This window comes from Alligator sinensis, unplaced genomic scaffold (assembly GCF_000455745.1).
Source record: "Alligator sinensis unplaced genomic scaffold, ASM45574v1 scaffold180_1, whole genome shotgun sequence".
Classification (NCBI taxonomy): Eukaryota; Metazoa; Chordata; order Crocodylia; family Alligatoridae; genus Alligator; species Alligator sinensis.
Genome location: NW_005842640.1, coordinates 255,768 through 272,008, shown reverse-complemented (window position 1 = coordinate 272,008; position 16,241 = coordinate 255,768). Strand labels below are relative to the sequence as shown.

Here is a 16,241-nt window from a genome sequence, read left to right as displayed (position 1 = left end):
CTGCCGGCCACAGCCCGCGTGCACACAGACGGGCCCGGCTCGCACCCGGCGAGGACAGGACCGGGAGCCGGCCCGCACAGTTCCCCGAGATGTAAATAAAAAACGTGTTCAATGAGCTTTAGTTCAAGCACTCCTGCTGCCATCTTGAAGTGTGAGGATGCTAATACATGAGACAGAAGCTGGCTGGACCACAATAATTATCACATTCCAGCAGACTCAATTAAAAATCGAGCCTGCTCTGATGTGCTACAATTATAGCACACTGGAGCAGCCCTGCCCTTGTAATTACCAGACGTCGGAGCAGCCCTGCAGTACGTTTACAGGCACCCCTGGTCAACCTCCTCATCAGAACATGTTGGGGGAAAACAAACTAAAACAAACTCTCCCCGCTCAACCCCACATACACACCCTGGCTAAAAAAAAAAAAAAAAAAAAAAAGTTTCCTTCCTAGTTTTTGTCTCCAGTCATCTAGCAACAAGTGCTTAAGTGTCTCTTTCTCTCCGTGAGCTTCTTTACTATACAAGGTTAAGATATAAACAGGCATTTAATTTGAGTGTCAAAAATAATATTCAGTGTCATGATGATGTGACAAGAAGGGGATCTTCAAGCATTCCTACAGTTGCGGGCTCTCCAAACAGGGTTTTTTTTTCCCCTGGGTTCTCCTCACCCCATGGGAGCCCAAATCATTGACAGGCTACCCTTTCCCTTGTTAGGAAGGGAGGCAGCTGTTAATGTTCATCAGGGATCCTGGTTTTCTGTTTAAAAAAATCCAGATCTCTCCGATAAAAAAAAAAAACAAAAACCCCAAACCATGTTTTTTGCCCCCCCCCACAATTAAAATGAAATGCCACTTGGACACAAATCTGGGGGAGGTGTGTGCCCCCCCATAGCTCCCTGATGTATCACCTATAAGGCCAGTAGGTGGGACCCAGCATAGGAAGGAGCACCTTGCTGCCATGGCCACCAAGATGAGGTACCCCATGCCCACGCAGGAGCAGCAGCAGCAGCAAGGGGGCACAACTCCATGCTGCTGGGAGCCCCACACCAGGCATGCCACCATATCCACCAAGGTGAGGTGCCATACCTTGGCAGCCATGGCAGCGCAGCACTCCTGGTGATGGTGGTGGCAGCACCAAGCCTCACCCCTCCCCACCCCAGCTCTGCCCTCCTGTGCCAGGTCCCACCCCCTGGGCCATGAAGACAGCTCCTGCCCAGTGCTAGTCCAGCCAGACCACAACCCCATGCCCCCCTGTGGGTGCAGAAAACTGAGGGTGGGGCCCTCCATGCCCCCCTGATGTGTTGCCTATAGGCCTGACCCCTCCCCACAAGTGTGCACAGTGGAGGGGAGCCCTACCCCCCTCCAGGATGAGCCACCCATGGCTCTGCCCTACTTCCTGCACTGGGGCTTGGTTCCTCCCCCAGAGCTAGGAACCAGGAGCCATGCCCCCTTTTCAGCCTCTGTGGGGGCTGCACGATTGGGGGGAAGCCTGCACCAAGGTTTGGGTCCCCCCCCCAGCCAGGAGTGTGGTTAGATTCCCCTAGCCACACCCCTTTCTTAGCCTTTAGGCTGGCTGAGGGGTGGGGACATGGCTTCTGGCAGGAGGGAAGGGGTGGGGGCAGAACCAAGGCCCTGCCGCAGGTTTCTCCACTGCCCCTCCTCTCAAGTGGCCTGGAGGCTGAGAAGGAGCATGGCTCCCAGCTCTAGGGCAGTGTGGGCTTCTCCCCAACTTCCCTCAGCTGGCCCAGAGGCTGAGAAGGGGCATAGCTCCTGGGTCCAGGGGCAGAGCCAAGTCCCCGTACTGGCTTTGCTCCCTGCCCCCACCCCAGCCAGCCCAGAGGCTAAGAAGTAAGAGTGGTTTCTGGCTCCCGGCTCTGGGGACAGAGCCAAGCCCAGGTGCAGGCTTCCCTCCCCTGGTACCTCAGCTTGCTGGGAGGATGAGAAACAGGTGTGGCTGGGAGACTCCAGCCCTGCTCCCAGTTCCAGGCAGGCAGAGTAAAGTCCCCAGTTCAGGCTTCTGCCCACCCCCACCCCTTGCTCAGTCAGCACGGAAGCTGAGGAGGGGACAGGGCTCAGAAAATCCGCCAGCTCCCGGCTCTCTACAATGACCAGCAGGCGGGGAGGTGTGCTCTAGAGTCCCCCGACTAATGGCATGGGCCACTGCAGGGGTCTGACTACCTTTGCTGTTTGAAAAGTGGATGTCAATTCACTTGCTTATCAGTTCAATCTATGCAGTTTAGAGAAACCTGCAAAGATTGAATTGATTCAGCCTCAGCATGAACAATGCGTGCCCCTGGCGGCTGTGGGGAGCACAGCAGCAACGACAAGCAGGGAGGGGGGGCTGGCGAGTGCCAACCAGGGGTCAGCAACCACCAACAGACACCACCGGCAGTGTCAGCTTTCTGTAAGGGGTGCACCGCCACACTGAGGGGGTTCACGTGCACCCACATGCACCCCCTACACATCGCTAGTGAGCCTCAGGCTTTTTGACTGTCTGTACTTAGCCCATGAGACATGTCCAGGTATTACTGGGGGTGCTAGAGTGGCTCCCTGAAGTAGCTTTTTGTTGTAAGACTTAAGTTTCATCAAGAGCTCCCATGCACCAGTTTTCATCTCCAGCTGTTATACTTGTTGTCATTACTTAAGGAGCACAATCTTTAATTGAAGACAGACACTGGAAAACTCTAGACTATTTTGATATGAGACTCAGGTTCATTTTCAGTTCAAACATGAAGACATTAAATTATGATTAGTTACAGCACCACAGACAAGTTGTATTTAAGACAGGCAACTATCATAAGTAAGTTTGCATATGAACAGCTTACCCTTTCTTCACTCTTGCAAAATCAAATGCCATTTGTCTGTAGGAGAATGCTTTTTCATTCAAGTATCTACTATAACGCCTTATAAAGGTAGACATATCATATCCTGTAAGAAACAAACAAACATCCATCCATATTTTAGTAAGTTATCTGTGTGCCATGTACAAAGATGCTTTATAAAAATGGACAAACTGAGAACCATACATAGCATCTTATTTAAAAGTTTAAAATAAGACACTGTTAATAAAAGCTAAAGATCTGTATACAAAAGGTAAAAGGAGAAAGTGTTTTGCATTTTAATTAAGCTTGCAGTACTCTGACCTACTGAAGGCACAAAAGTATGTCCAATTTACTTTTGCTCAAATACTAATTTTAAGATTATTCTAATGCACACATGCTTGTCCTGTGGGGACCCTTCTGTCAGGTGCACAGACAGGGCCAAGACCGGTCAATGCTTACACATAATGTTTTCTGCAATTAATGTCAGTCTATGATTAAGATAGCAATCAGAGCATAAAAGAACTAAATATGCCCAAAGTAATGAGCTTGTCTTGTTTTAAAAACTTGAATTTCACACTTTATACCAATAACCACAAGTAGAATATTAAACTCCAGTAACAAGTTAAGGAAAATAATGCAGAAAACTAGTGAAGAAATTGAGGCCTATATGAAATGATCCTTTAGTTAAAGCTGTGTACAACTGATACCTAGTATAAATTAAAGCAAACAATTAGATTTAAAAAAAAAAACAACAGAAACCCTCCCCCCACCCAATCACACGCTTCTGTTTATTTCTCTTATTAAGACAAAAACTAGGGCTGTGTGAAATGGTACTATTCTGTTTTGACTTGTGTTTCGATGGAACAGCATTTCATTTTGATTCGAAACTGCTGTTCTGTTTTGTTGAAACAGTTTCACTGTTTCAATGTTTCGCACATCAGCCTATAACTTCGTCATTTCTGGCCTGATTTGGATGAAGCTTACAGAAATGGTAGCCCCTTCCGTGGGAATGAACCCTGCCTAGATCAAGGAGAGAGGTGCAGGGGTTTCAGGGAAACTGCACCTCAAAGTCTTGAAAGGAAAAAACTCATGTCACATGTATGTGTTAAGCCACAGTGGGGTCAAAACTGCAGACATGTTAGTCCCTGCTGAGGCCATGAAGCCTGCCAAATTTCAGGGAGATAGGTGCAGGAGTTTGGGGGAAAACTGCACCTCAAGCTGCAGACAAGCAAAGCTTGTGATATGGGTGACACTGTGTGTGTGTTAAAGGCGCAGCAGGGTGAAAGCTGCAGGCTTGCTAGCCCCTACTGAGGCCACAAAGCCTGCCAGCTTTCAAACAGGTCTAGGGAGGTGATACTTCCCCTCTATGTGGCATTGGTTAGGCTGCAGCTGGAGTACTGCGTCCAGTTTTGGGTGCCGCACTTCAGGAGGGATGTGGATGGCTTGGAGAGGGTTCAGAGGAGGGCCACTTGTCTGGTTAAAGGCCTACAGAAAAAACCCTATGTGGACCGATTGGGAGACCACGATATCACCTTTTTCAGCCTCTGCAAAAGGAGGCTGAGAGGTGATATCGTGGCAGCCTACAAATTCATCGGGGGAGGGGGGAAGGCGCAGCAAGAAATAGGGGATACAATGTTTACCAGGGCACCTGTTGGGGTAACGAGAAACAGCGGCCACAAACTAGAAGAGAGCAAATTCAGATTGGACATCAGGAAAAAATTCTTTACAGTGAGAGTTGCCAAAATATGGAATAAACTTCCAAGGGAGGTGGTGCTGCCCCTTCCTTGGAGATGTTTAAAAGGAGATTGGACAGACACCAGGCTGGGGTCATCTGACCCCAGTACTCATTCCTGCCCAGAGCAGGGGGTCGGACTCGATGATCTAATAGGTCTCTTCCGACCCTAACATCTATGAAACTGAGATAGGTGCAGGGGCTTCTGGGTTCTGGGGCCCTGCACCTCTGGCTGCTGACAGGCAACACTTGTGACATGGGTGCTTGTGGGGCCGTGTCTGTCTTGGGGCCCAGGGGGGTGAAAACTGCAGGCCTGCTAGGCCCTGCTGGGGCCATGAAGCCTGCCAGTTGTCAAGGGGATAGGTGCAGGGGGAGTCTGGGTTCTGGGGCCCTGCACCTCTAGCTGCTGACAGGCAACATTCATGATATGGGTGGGTGACACCATGTGTGTGGCAAGGTGTACCCTCACTCATTTGACACCAAGGCAGAAAGCAGGGCAGTTCAAATAATGCTGCTTTTTATGCAGTTTTTCCATGCCTCCCCCAGAGCACTGAGATTGGAAGGGACCTCAGGAAAGGATGACAGTCACTGGCCAGCTACACAGTCAATAATGAGAACACTTCTTTCCCCCCCCCTTATTTTAGTTTCCGTTTCCCTGCAAGCAAGCCCAGCTTGAGTTTCGAAACTCAAAACATTTTGTTTTGAGGCTGTTTCAAAGCTCTCTGTTTCATTTCAATTTCGCTGCTTTGAGCTCAAAACGAGTCAAAATCAAATTGACAGTGAAATTTCGCACAGCCCTAATAAAAACACAAGCAGCTTTGCTTTGAGAGCTGCAATTCAACAGGAAAAGACACAATTTCTCCCCCCCCTCCCCCCCCAACTTGTATTCAAACATTCTAAATTACAATTGCCATTAAATGCTCCCATGGTAACTGATTGAAATTTAAACTTATATTAGTTGTTCTATTATATAAATCTTCAAGTTAAGAACAGTTACTAAGCTAACTGGCATGCAGATGGATGCCAAGTGGGAGGAGAGAAGGGGCAGGTGGTGTGAAACGTGGTCGGATGCAGAGCAGTGGCAGCTGCTGTATGCGAGCTTCCCCCGCCCCACCATGTCTGGTTGGGTGGGCACTGCCTGCACAGCAGTGCAGGATAGTGTGTGGTGGCGCTCCATCCCCACGTACCCATGCGGGCCTTCTTAAGTACCCCCCGGTTGACAACCCCTGAATTAGAGGATTGGACCACAAGAAAATATCATGAAGTTCAATACAAAATCCTGCACTTAGGACGGAACAGTCCCATGTACCCATACAGGCTGAGGACTGACTGGCTAAGCAGCAGCTCTGCAGAAAAGGACCTGGGGGGTTACAGAAGACAATATGCAGTTAGCCTTCTTGACAAAGGTATGCTGTTAGTTTATATTCATCTTACTGGGCTGCATTGGTAGGAATATTGCCAGCAGATTGAGGGAAGTGATGATTCCTCTCTATTTGGAACTGGTAAGGTCACATTTGGAGTACTGTGTCCAATTTTGAGCCCCCCCACTACAGAAAGCATGTAGACAAGCTGGAGAGAGTCCAGTCAGAAAAGGGTAATGAAAACAGTTAGAGGGCTGAGTTACATGGCCTATGAGGAAAGGCCGAGGGAAATGGGCTTATTTAGTCTGGAGAAGAGAAGACCGAGTGGGGTTTTAACAGCAGCCTTCAACTGCCTGAAGGGTGGTTCCATAAAGGATGGTTCTAAATGGTGGCAGATGTCAGAACAAGGAACAATGGTCTCAAGTTGCAGCAACAGAAGTTTAGGTTACATACAAGGAAAATCTCTCTCATCAGGAGGGTAGTAAAGCACTGGTACATGCCACCCAGAGAGGTTATGAAATCTCAATCCTTAGAGGTTTAAAGCCCAGGTAGACAAAGCTATGGCTGGGATGATATAGTTGAGATGGTCCTGCTCTGAGCAGGGGATTGGACTAGATGACCTCTTGAATTCCCTTCCAACCATAATTTTCTATGCTTTTCTGTAGTTATGTAATGGTGTCTAGGCCATAGAATTCTAGCTCTCAAAGGGCTATTTTCCCCCTAGTAAGCAAAACCACTGTATTTTGGACCAGCTGGACCACCAGAATCCATGTATTCAGTTCCAAGTTGCAATAATCCAGCCAGCAATAGTGGAAGGCCCTTGTATACTGACTGAACAATTTTATACGGCTTTAGAGAGCTTGTTAAAAAGGCAAAATATGTCAGGAAAGTACTCGGGAACTTCCAAACTATAAGGGGAACAGTACTTGCTCCTATTTTCTGTACAGCTTTAAATATGTACCAACTAGTCATTTTACTAGAGACAGATTTAAAGAAAAAAAAAATATGGAATTCCAAAATTAAATAAAAGGCTTTTTGTCATTTGCAGGGGATATATACAGATGCTCTCCTTCTTTTAAAATACTTTAATTGAATAGTTAGCCTCCAAACACCAGTATCAAGAAAGTTGTTCATAGTGTTCCTTTGGACAAACCATTACAAATCAAGTCAAATATGTAGTCTATAGCAGGCAATATCACTGTCAGACAGGATGTTTTGACCTGGGGATCCAGTTGAAGACTAAAAGTGGAATCCCACAATTCACCCCACCAGCTCGGTCTGTGCTTCTGTCATTGGAAGTGGAGGAGAAAGAAAAGCAAAACATAAAAAGAAGACCACCAAAACAGTACAACTAAGCCTGAATGGCTATTACACTGATTTTTTTCATATAAACTTAAATCTTTTTGTTAAGGGGTAGTCAACTAAAGAGGGTCCAGTTTTTAACCACAGGGGCAAAATCCAGTAATTCTAACCAAATAAGATTACCTAGGCTATCAGCCAAGTATAACAGTAGTGAAAAAGTTAGAAAGATATACAGAAAATGAAACTTAAATAGCTTGAACAGAATATTCTGAAAGCTGGAAGTGCACATATGATGCAAAGCAAGGTAAGGCCAGGATGCAGAAAAGAATATTGAAACATTTGTTACGGATGGGGAGAATGCTCTACTCGAAGCACTAGAAAAGACAGGTGAGATTCAAGACAATATTATAGTTAAGTAAGAATTGCAAGCTTCAGATGTATGATCAGATTTTTTTTCTTAACAGTTTGATAAGTAGTTAAGGTCAAATGAAGATCCTAAAAGACTCAAAGGACTAAATCTGCAACATTTGAAAAGGCTAGGAACAAGTCAGCAATGATTTGGTTTCATTCTCTGAAATCTAGTCTGACATGTTACACAGAGTACAATTAATTAGACATCAAAGCCTTTGTTGCACCCTTCTTTTCTAGGGCCTCCCAGTCTCCCTCCCATCCCTATCCCCTCACCAGAAAGCCAGCAGCACTTGTTACTGCACAATTACTATAGTGAATGAGTCCTAGCCACACCAGGATTCTATGCAAGACCAGGGGACACATGGGGTTGCTAAATTGGCATGTAGTCTCTGGCAGTGCCAAGATCATTACTGAAAAATCTAAGTAATGAAACCTATACTGCTATAACTTTGAAGTACATGGCACTGCCCTTTAATTCAGTATTATCTAGTAGGTGCCAAACTTAAACAATACAATACAGCATAGGGACTCCCATTAGACAAACCTATCTAAGCCCAAGGATAAGACTTTCAGGAAACAAGTGGAAAATCCTCAAAGAATGCCTGAGAAGTATTATTCCATGGGAAGAGAAGAATTACCAATCCTTCACTTTAAAACATATACGTAAAAGAATGAGCAAAATACTGCTTCAAAGTCTGTATATATGCCTGCAACAACCAGATAAATTAAATGCAAGTGGAACTTATTAAACTACCTATATGGCAATTTTGTTTCCTTTCAGGTTTTGGCAACATTACCATCACTGCAATATTTAACATCTATTCATGGTGTCCTCAACAGATTACAAACTCTAATGAAACATGCTCTTAGAGCATCAATAAGTTGCTATTAAAAGCATTACTGCCACCCCTAAACTACACAAGTGACATGTATATATCTTTTCTATCAGGAAGATAAGCCTGAAGTTGTTTCTCTAGTCAAGCTAGAAGCAACTGAAAAAAAAAGAACAGCAGACTGCCAAAAGCATGAAGAGTAGTCACCCCATGACCATTTTTTCGCTCTAACTTGTTGAGAGTATTGCTGAAAATGCCACTAATACTGCTCTAGTGTTTGTCCTAAAGGCAGAAGTGGGCATAGCTACTGGCAGCTCAAACGGTAGAGAGGCCTGGGTACTACATCCAAACAGCTTCAACTAGATCTTTTAATGCATCTAAAGAAATGGTTTGCTTCCTCTTCCCCCTGGCTTCTCCCAATCAACACCAACAGGAAAAAAAAAAAAAAAAAAAGACCAACCCACCTAAACACATTCAGGTCACCCAGGTTCTCAGAGGTCCAGGCTGTTCCTATACTATCCTCCATTACAGATGGGGAGCAAAGACAGGAAGGTTAAAGGCTAAGTTTTCAGTAATTTTTGTATGCCCAATTTGAAAAGCTCAAGTCTATTTTGGTTAGCAGGCTTAGCATTAATACAGCACTTCATATGCCACAAAATACAGCTCCTGTTCACTTCATTTGAAATTTTAAGTGCTCAAAGCTTGGGTAAATCAGATCTCTGGGTCTCAGAAGGGGCATCCAGAAAATTAGAACATCCCATTAACTCTCTCTCTTTTGTGGCTAGGTGTGTATTCTATTATCCATTTAGCTGGACAAGTCACATGCATACGTGACATACTGCTACTATGCACAGACCCTCACATCCCGCCAAGAGAGGTGGGGGATGAGATGACGACTTATGCATGAAGTCCCGGATGTTGCCAAATATAGCCACCACATGAAATAACTGTGCATTTCCACAATCAGCTGTTTCTAGCCATGAAAAGGCTTTGTGCAGCTAAAGTCTTCGCTAAAGGCTAGTAGGTACCTATAGCTGTCTAGAATCCCATGTGGCTTTAAAAAAAAAAAAAAAAAAAAAAAAAAAAAAAAAATGTAGTTTTGCTCAGAGTATGACTACAGCAACTGTGCCTCCACAGCAGGCCAGGCTACCAAGTCCCTCCTTGCACTTAGGACCAGATGGCCAAAGCCACCCAAAGGGAAGAGACAGGTAGGTACAGCTATAGTTAGATTTAGGACACTTAGGCTTTCTGCAAGAATTGAAGAGAAGGTAAATGCTAGGGATAGACTGGGAGGCAGAAACAGGATCCACCTAGCCAGAGTGGGGAGGCACCCTGAAGTCTAGGGAGGAAGGTGAGAGTCTTGAGAGAGGAGTTGAGGAGGGGAAAGGAGGGGGAAGAGAAGTGGGAATATGTAACCCCTGAGGCCAAAAGGGAAGGCACTGTCCCTCTCCATCATCCCTGTGGTTGACAGGTATGGATCCCAGCACATCCATGCAAAGCGTTCTGTGCCCTGTGGATACCCAGACAGGCTCCAAGACTTAAAGTACTGCCTCCCCCACTGTCTGTCCTCCCACTGCCTACCCCATTACTGCTTCGATCTCTGCCCCCACCATCTGCCCTATTACTGCCCCCTTCATCACCTTTCCCCCCCCACTGCTTGCAGTAGTGGTGGGAGGAATGAATTTAAGATGGCCCTGCAATAATTGCATTCTATGCATGGAAAATTATAATAAATAAATAAGTTTTCCATGTATAAAATCTAATTTATTGGGAGGGGTGTGGGAGAGGCATCTTAAATTCTGGTAAATACAGTAACAGCATATTAATAAAGCATGTAGTTTCTCTAACTGGAGCAAAATGTGTTCTGTTATACGTGATGATGTACCATACCATCTACACCACCTTTTCAAAAATCCTAGATCTACCTATGCTACAGCACTATATCTAAATGAGGGGGAAAAAGTTGTTAGAAGTTGTTAGTAATGCCAAAAGAAAGTAGAACACAGTGAAACTCATGCCCACTTGCTAATTCTTCTCTAGTTAGATCTTCTGTCCCCATATCCAGCCTCCTCTCCTGTTCCCCTTCCCTGATTTCCTATGAGAAGGTAAAAACATGCAGAACATCTACCAGCAACCTTCACTGCCCTTAGGAAAGCCTTATGGTTATGAACATTTTAGGGAAGATATTAGGGAAGAGTTCATTTATAGTTAATCCTGAGATGAATAAAACTATTTAGATATTGCCTATTTTCTCTCCAACTTCCTTGATATAGCCAACTAATGCATTTCTATTATGACTAAGCTATCCTGCCTCAACTCCATTTTAGAAGTTGTATTGAAGCTATGGATTTTTGGGAGTTTCAATATTCCCTCCCTCCCCTAAAATTAAAACAAGCCAGAGAATGCTGTGGAAGCTACAACCAGTCATCTCATCTGAGGCCTCATGACTTCATAATACTGAAACAGTAGTATTTAAGTGGACATGTACAAACTGGGTACCAACTTAAAAATATTTATTAATTCACAGTAAAATCTTCTAACGCAAGGCAGTTAAGTGCCTATAAAACACACGTATTTTATTGCAAGAGAAGTGTGTGTGTGTGTGTGTGTGTGTGTGTGTATATATATATATATATATAGGAGAGAGAGATGAATGTGTCCTTACCATGTGACCCACTTTTATCCAAAAAGTTGCTGAGATTGAACAGTGTATTTCTAGACGCCAAATACTGAATAAATCTCTGCAAGACAGAAAAACAGTGAAAGTCCTACCCCTTTCCAATAACTTCCTTATACTTCACATCTGGCTCTGCATGAAACAGGTGGAACAAGCCTCACCCAAGTTACGCTCAAAACTGTATGTACACATTGGAAGATTCAATCCAATAAAGACGGGTGCAAGGCATGACTCTGGATCCAGAATAGTATTTTTTTTTTTTTTTTTTTTTTTTTTTTTTTTTAAAAGGGAGTTTAAAATGTAGGGGGTTGACTTAAACCTCAGATTTGTGCCTTTATCACAAATTTCTATTAGGGGTACACCGACAGATTATTTGGGCTGATACTGATGGCTGATTTTTAACTAGCCATATTGGCCAATACTGATCCTATGGGGCACTGGCATAGCCCAGGGGTGTGAAAGACTGTGGGTTGGGAATGGGCTGTCCCCCTGACATGTGTCCTCTTTTTTGGAACTGGAAATATGGTAACCCTAACAAGGCTATATAGGTAGGGGTCTACCCAAAAAAAAAAAAATCAAGGAGGCAGGCTGCTGCTTTTGCAGGCAGATTGTGGGGCCAGCCACCATTTTCATGGATTTATGGCATCCCCCTCACACCTCTGATTGGCTGAAGGGCCCCAGTGACCACACCCCCTCACTGCTGATTGGTTAAGGGGGCTGTCCATCATGTGGCCCTGCTCTTTGCCGCTGATAGGCTGAAAAGGTTGTCTGTCATGTGGCCCTGCCCCTCACTACTGATAGGTGGAGCCACATGACAGGCAGCCTTCTTAGGCAATCAGCAGCAAGGTGCGGGAGCCCAGCCATCTCGCCTGCTCTTCTTTGTGCTGAAAGCACCCTCCCTACTGCTGAGCAGAGCCAGCAATTTTTTCCCTGAAGATTTCAGAGATTACTTGATTTTGTAATTTCCACAAAAATCGTGATTAGAATAGGTCCCTGTATATAGGATTAGATAAGAGTATAAATTAGTGACTACCTATCCCAGTAGGTTATTTACCAGACTATTAAAACTTAAGTGATTAAGCCCTGCTACAAAAAAACTGTACTAGTCCCTCTCAAGCTGCAAATTTGGTATAAAACCTTGGAGTGAGGACTACAGATGAAAACATTTTTCCTCATGAATTAGTGAGAAATGAAACAATTCAGAGGAGTATCATTAAGTTTTAAAGAGAGTCAGGCTGTCTATGAATCTTTGGTGTAAAAATTATTTCATCAAAAAGATTCGATACGCTTACCTCATTGCCATGGACCATTAAATGGTGTGTTGTGACTAAGGCTTTGAACACAACCACCCAGCTACTATTTGTTGCTCTCTCAAAGAGGGTATCAGCCATTTGGGGAATATTAACATTGGTCTCATTGGTAGCTTGGATCAAATCTATTAAAAAGAAAAAAGAGAAAGCATTAGCATAACTACAGATGAAAAAAGCAAACCCTAAAGCATTCAGCCGTTTTCCACTGATCAAGCAATAACTGCTATTTACCATACAGTCAATTCAAGTTATATTTGGATATTATCATTAGGCTACAGTACTAGTTCCTGATAAGAGTCTAATAGCATTTACTACACTAGAGACAGCCTGTAGGAATTCTGCCCAATCTAACTTTAAACTGTTTAAGGAGTTGCACATTTATTTCACTTTGGAGTTAAGCAGAAGTTAGCAGCCTTAAAACAAAAGACAAGATATAGGACCAGCTGATTTTTCTCTTCCCCAAAATCTGCTGTTAGAGAACAGTTTGAAGAATAGAAAATGCATAAGAATGTGTCTTCATGTTCCATTAGAACATGTCCCCACTGCTGCCCCCCACTCCCATTTTATTTACACATCTAAAAAAAGAAAGCTAAAACACCAGTTACAGATTTACTTGATCTTCCATTTAGGCACAGAAATTTCTAGTTTAAAGAACCTGAGCACTCATGTGGCTCAGAAGACAGGTTGTGCTCGCTCTCTCTTTGGGCAATGCCCTTTGGACTTATCCTTTCCATATCTACTGGAAGGATCAGCTTCTACTAGATATTAGCTAGAAATTATTAAGTCTGAACTCCAACAACCAAATCTCAGAAACATGTTTCATCACAGTATGGAATCCATTTTATCAAAATGGGCCCCAAAAATGCACTAAAAAGAGCATGGTCAGGAGAACCCTGCCTTGGATACTACTGCTAGCTGAAGACTGCTGTTGCAGCCAGTTGAGGCAGCAGGTCAAAGGAGTTCCTGAAGGACAAGAAAGATATGTACTTAAGATATGTAAACAACTACCATATTTACTCGAATCTAAAACCTTTAATTTAAGACAACCTCCCCCCCACCCCCCAATAATTAGATTCTATACCTGGAAAGTTTATACATTTGTTAATGTCCCATGTATAGAATCTAATTATTAGAGGGTCAACTTCAATTCATCACCCCCCCAAACTGAGGCATGAGAGCAGGCGGGGGGAGGGTGGGGGGATAATGTAGGGAGGTCAAGCAGTTTTCACCCTACTTGTACCTGACCCCTGCCACCTTTGCCCTCTGCCTGCCCTCCTGCAATCTTATCCCTCCCATTCCCCTTCCTCCCCCCTCCCCCTTATCCTTGCTCTATGCCAGCTGGCTTCATCCCTATTCTAAACTGGGCTGGTGCTATGCACTATGCCCCAACCCCTATAGCAGTGGCACGCAACCTGCATGGCTGCTACAAGGCAAGGCTGGGGCCATGCTCAGTGCCCCAGGCTACAGCAGGCATCAAGGATAAGGGGTTGGGGTGAGGAGGTAGGAAGCAAAAAAAAAAAAAGAGAAGGACAAGTAGGGTAACAGAGCCAGGCAGCAGCTGTGGCTACAGCCCCAACCCCTGGTAGTGGGTAGAGCTCAAGTCACAGTAGTCGGCTGCCCCCCCACTGCCCTTGTACTCAATTCTAACATGAGGGGCTCCCCCCACCATGTTAAATGGGGGGACTTGATCTTAGAATCAAGTATATACTGTATTCAGGATACTCAGAAGCAAGACTATTTGAGCCATCTGCAAGATGGGGGCCTAAGTCTTGGCATAACAGCATTTATTTGCATTCGAGTGGAATATTTAAATGGGAAACCATGGCAACTCAGATAGCCGTGTACATATGCTATTTAAATTTAATATTGGAAGGCACTGGAATGACAGATTACACAGAAGACACTGTGTTGCTGGGACCGTTTTTGTACATCTTCCTCCTGCAAAAGCATACCCAAGTATCCCACTAAGTTTTAACTCATAGACCTTACCAGAAAGTGTTGGGCAAACTGTCCTAGAACCAAATGTCCAGGGTAATACAATATGGAGCGGCTACAACTCTAGTTACTTCTATCACTGGGTACATGTATCTGATGTTGATGTGCATTGTCCTATGAACTGGCCTTCACAGGAATTTGATGCACCAACAGCCTGCATCAGGGACACAATTGAGTTTAGTCTTCATGCCTACTGAAAGGTACAGTTATGTTTGAGTTGAATTGGTACTTCAGAAAACAAGCAGGAGGAACTAGAACTCTTGCTTGCGAGCAATAACTTTGACTTACTGGGACTAACTGAAACCTTGTGGGGCTCTATTCCTACCACCCAGTCATGAGTAGAGGTCTATAGGTTGTACAGGAGAGACAGAGGAGGGAAAAAAGGAGGGGGTGTTGCTCTCTATGTCAAAGAACAGTACACATCTTCCCTAATGAAATTGGGATCAGAAGAAGTACAAGGAGAGACTATCTGGGTTAGGATCCATGGGGGTTGGGGGGAAAGGGACCTGGTGGTGGGGGTCTACTATAGGCCTCCACACCAGGAGAATGAGGTAGACGGGGAATTTTCCAGGCAGCTCTCAGAGGCTGTGCAGTCTAGAAACATGGTAGTCGTGGGGGACCTTAACTACCCAGACATATGCTGGGAGGAACAGTCAGCCAGATCTAACCACTCATGTAGGTTCTTAACCTGTATCCAGGACCTCCACCTAACACAGGAGGTAAGGAGTCCAGTCAGGGGTAACGCCTTGCTCGACTTGGTGTTGGCCACAGAGGATGACCTGGTGGGGGACCTGCAGATTCAAGGCAATTTAGGGAACAGCGATCACCAAATGATAAAATTCACTATCCAGAGAAGGGCGGGTATTATACCCAGCAGGACACAGGTGTTAAAAACTTTAAAAAGGCTGACTTTAATAGGCTCAGGAACTGGTTAGCAGGGTACTAGGAATCAAGAGGTCTACTGGGTGTGTCTACAGAAACATGGTGGGACTCATCCCGCGACTGGGCAGTTAGCATTAGGGGCTATAGGCTCTACAGGCGGGACAGAGAAGGAAGGAAGGGAGGGGGTGCGGCGCTCTATGTCAAAGAGCAATACACATCCTCTGCCAGCAAAATGGGGTTGGAGGAGGGGCAAGCTGAAGTGCTCTGCGTCAAGATACAAGGGGGACGTGGGGAGAGGGATTTAATGGTGGGGGTCTACTACAGACCCCCCAACCAAGGGGAGGAGCTGGACCAGGAATTTTTGGGCCAGCTTGCAGAGGCACTTAAGGCAAGGGATGTAGTTGTCATGGGTGATCTAAATTACCCAGACATCTGCTGGGAGAAGCGGTCAGTCAGGTCGGACCATTCGAGGAGGTTCCTGGCCGAGATACACAACTTCCACTTAACCCAGGAGGTGCACAGTCCCACCAGAGTAAATGCCCTGTTGGACCTGGTCCTGGCCACAGGCGATGATCTGGTAAGGGGGCTCCAGGTCCTTGACCACCTGGGTGATAGCAATCATCACTTGCTAGAATTCATCATCCAGCACAGGGTGACAAGGGCCTGCAGCAAGGCGGTAGCCCTAGACTTCAATGAGTTGAGGAGATTGGTGGGCGAGGTGCTGGGGTTCTCGAGGGCAGGGGAACTCAGTGCCCAAGATGAGTGGTCGTTTCTTAAGGAGAAGATACTCAGGGCCCAAGGGGTGACGATCCCAACAAGAAGCAAGGGGGGCAAGAGTGCCCAAAAGCCCCCCTGGCTCACCAAGGATGTCCGGGATTGCCTGGTTACCAAAAAGGTGGCGTACACCCGGTGGAAGGG

The 16,241-nt window shown here is 45.3% G+C and overlaps 1 protein-coding gene across 4 annotated transcripts in view; it reads right to left on the bottom strand.

The window, feature by feature from the left end:
* Positions 1–16,241, bottom strand: part of SNAP91 (synaptosome associated protein 91) — a 142,994-nt gene that overhangs the window by 93,365 nt on the left and 33,388 nt on the right. For all 4 annotated transcript variants that reach the window (XM_025215311.1, XM_006033520.3, XM_006033526.3 and 1 more), the window contains exons 2-4: positions 12,429–12,571; positions 11,125–11,200; positions 2,824–2,926 (exon numbers count right to left, since the gene is read on the bottom strand). In XM_025215311.1, coding sequence (XP_025071096.1) covers positions 2,824–2,926; positions 11,125–11,200; positions 12,429–12,571 — 322 coding nt within the window. The remainder of the gene's footprint in view (positions 1–2,823; positions 2,927–11,124; positions 11,201–12,428; positions 12,572–16,241) is intronic.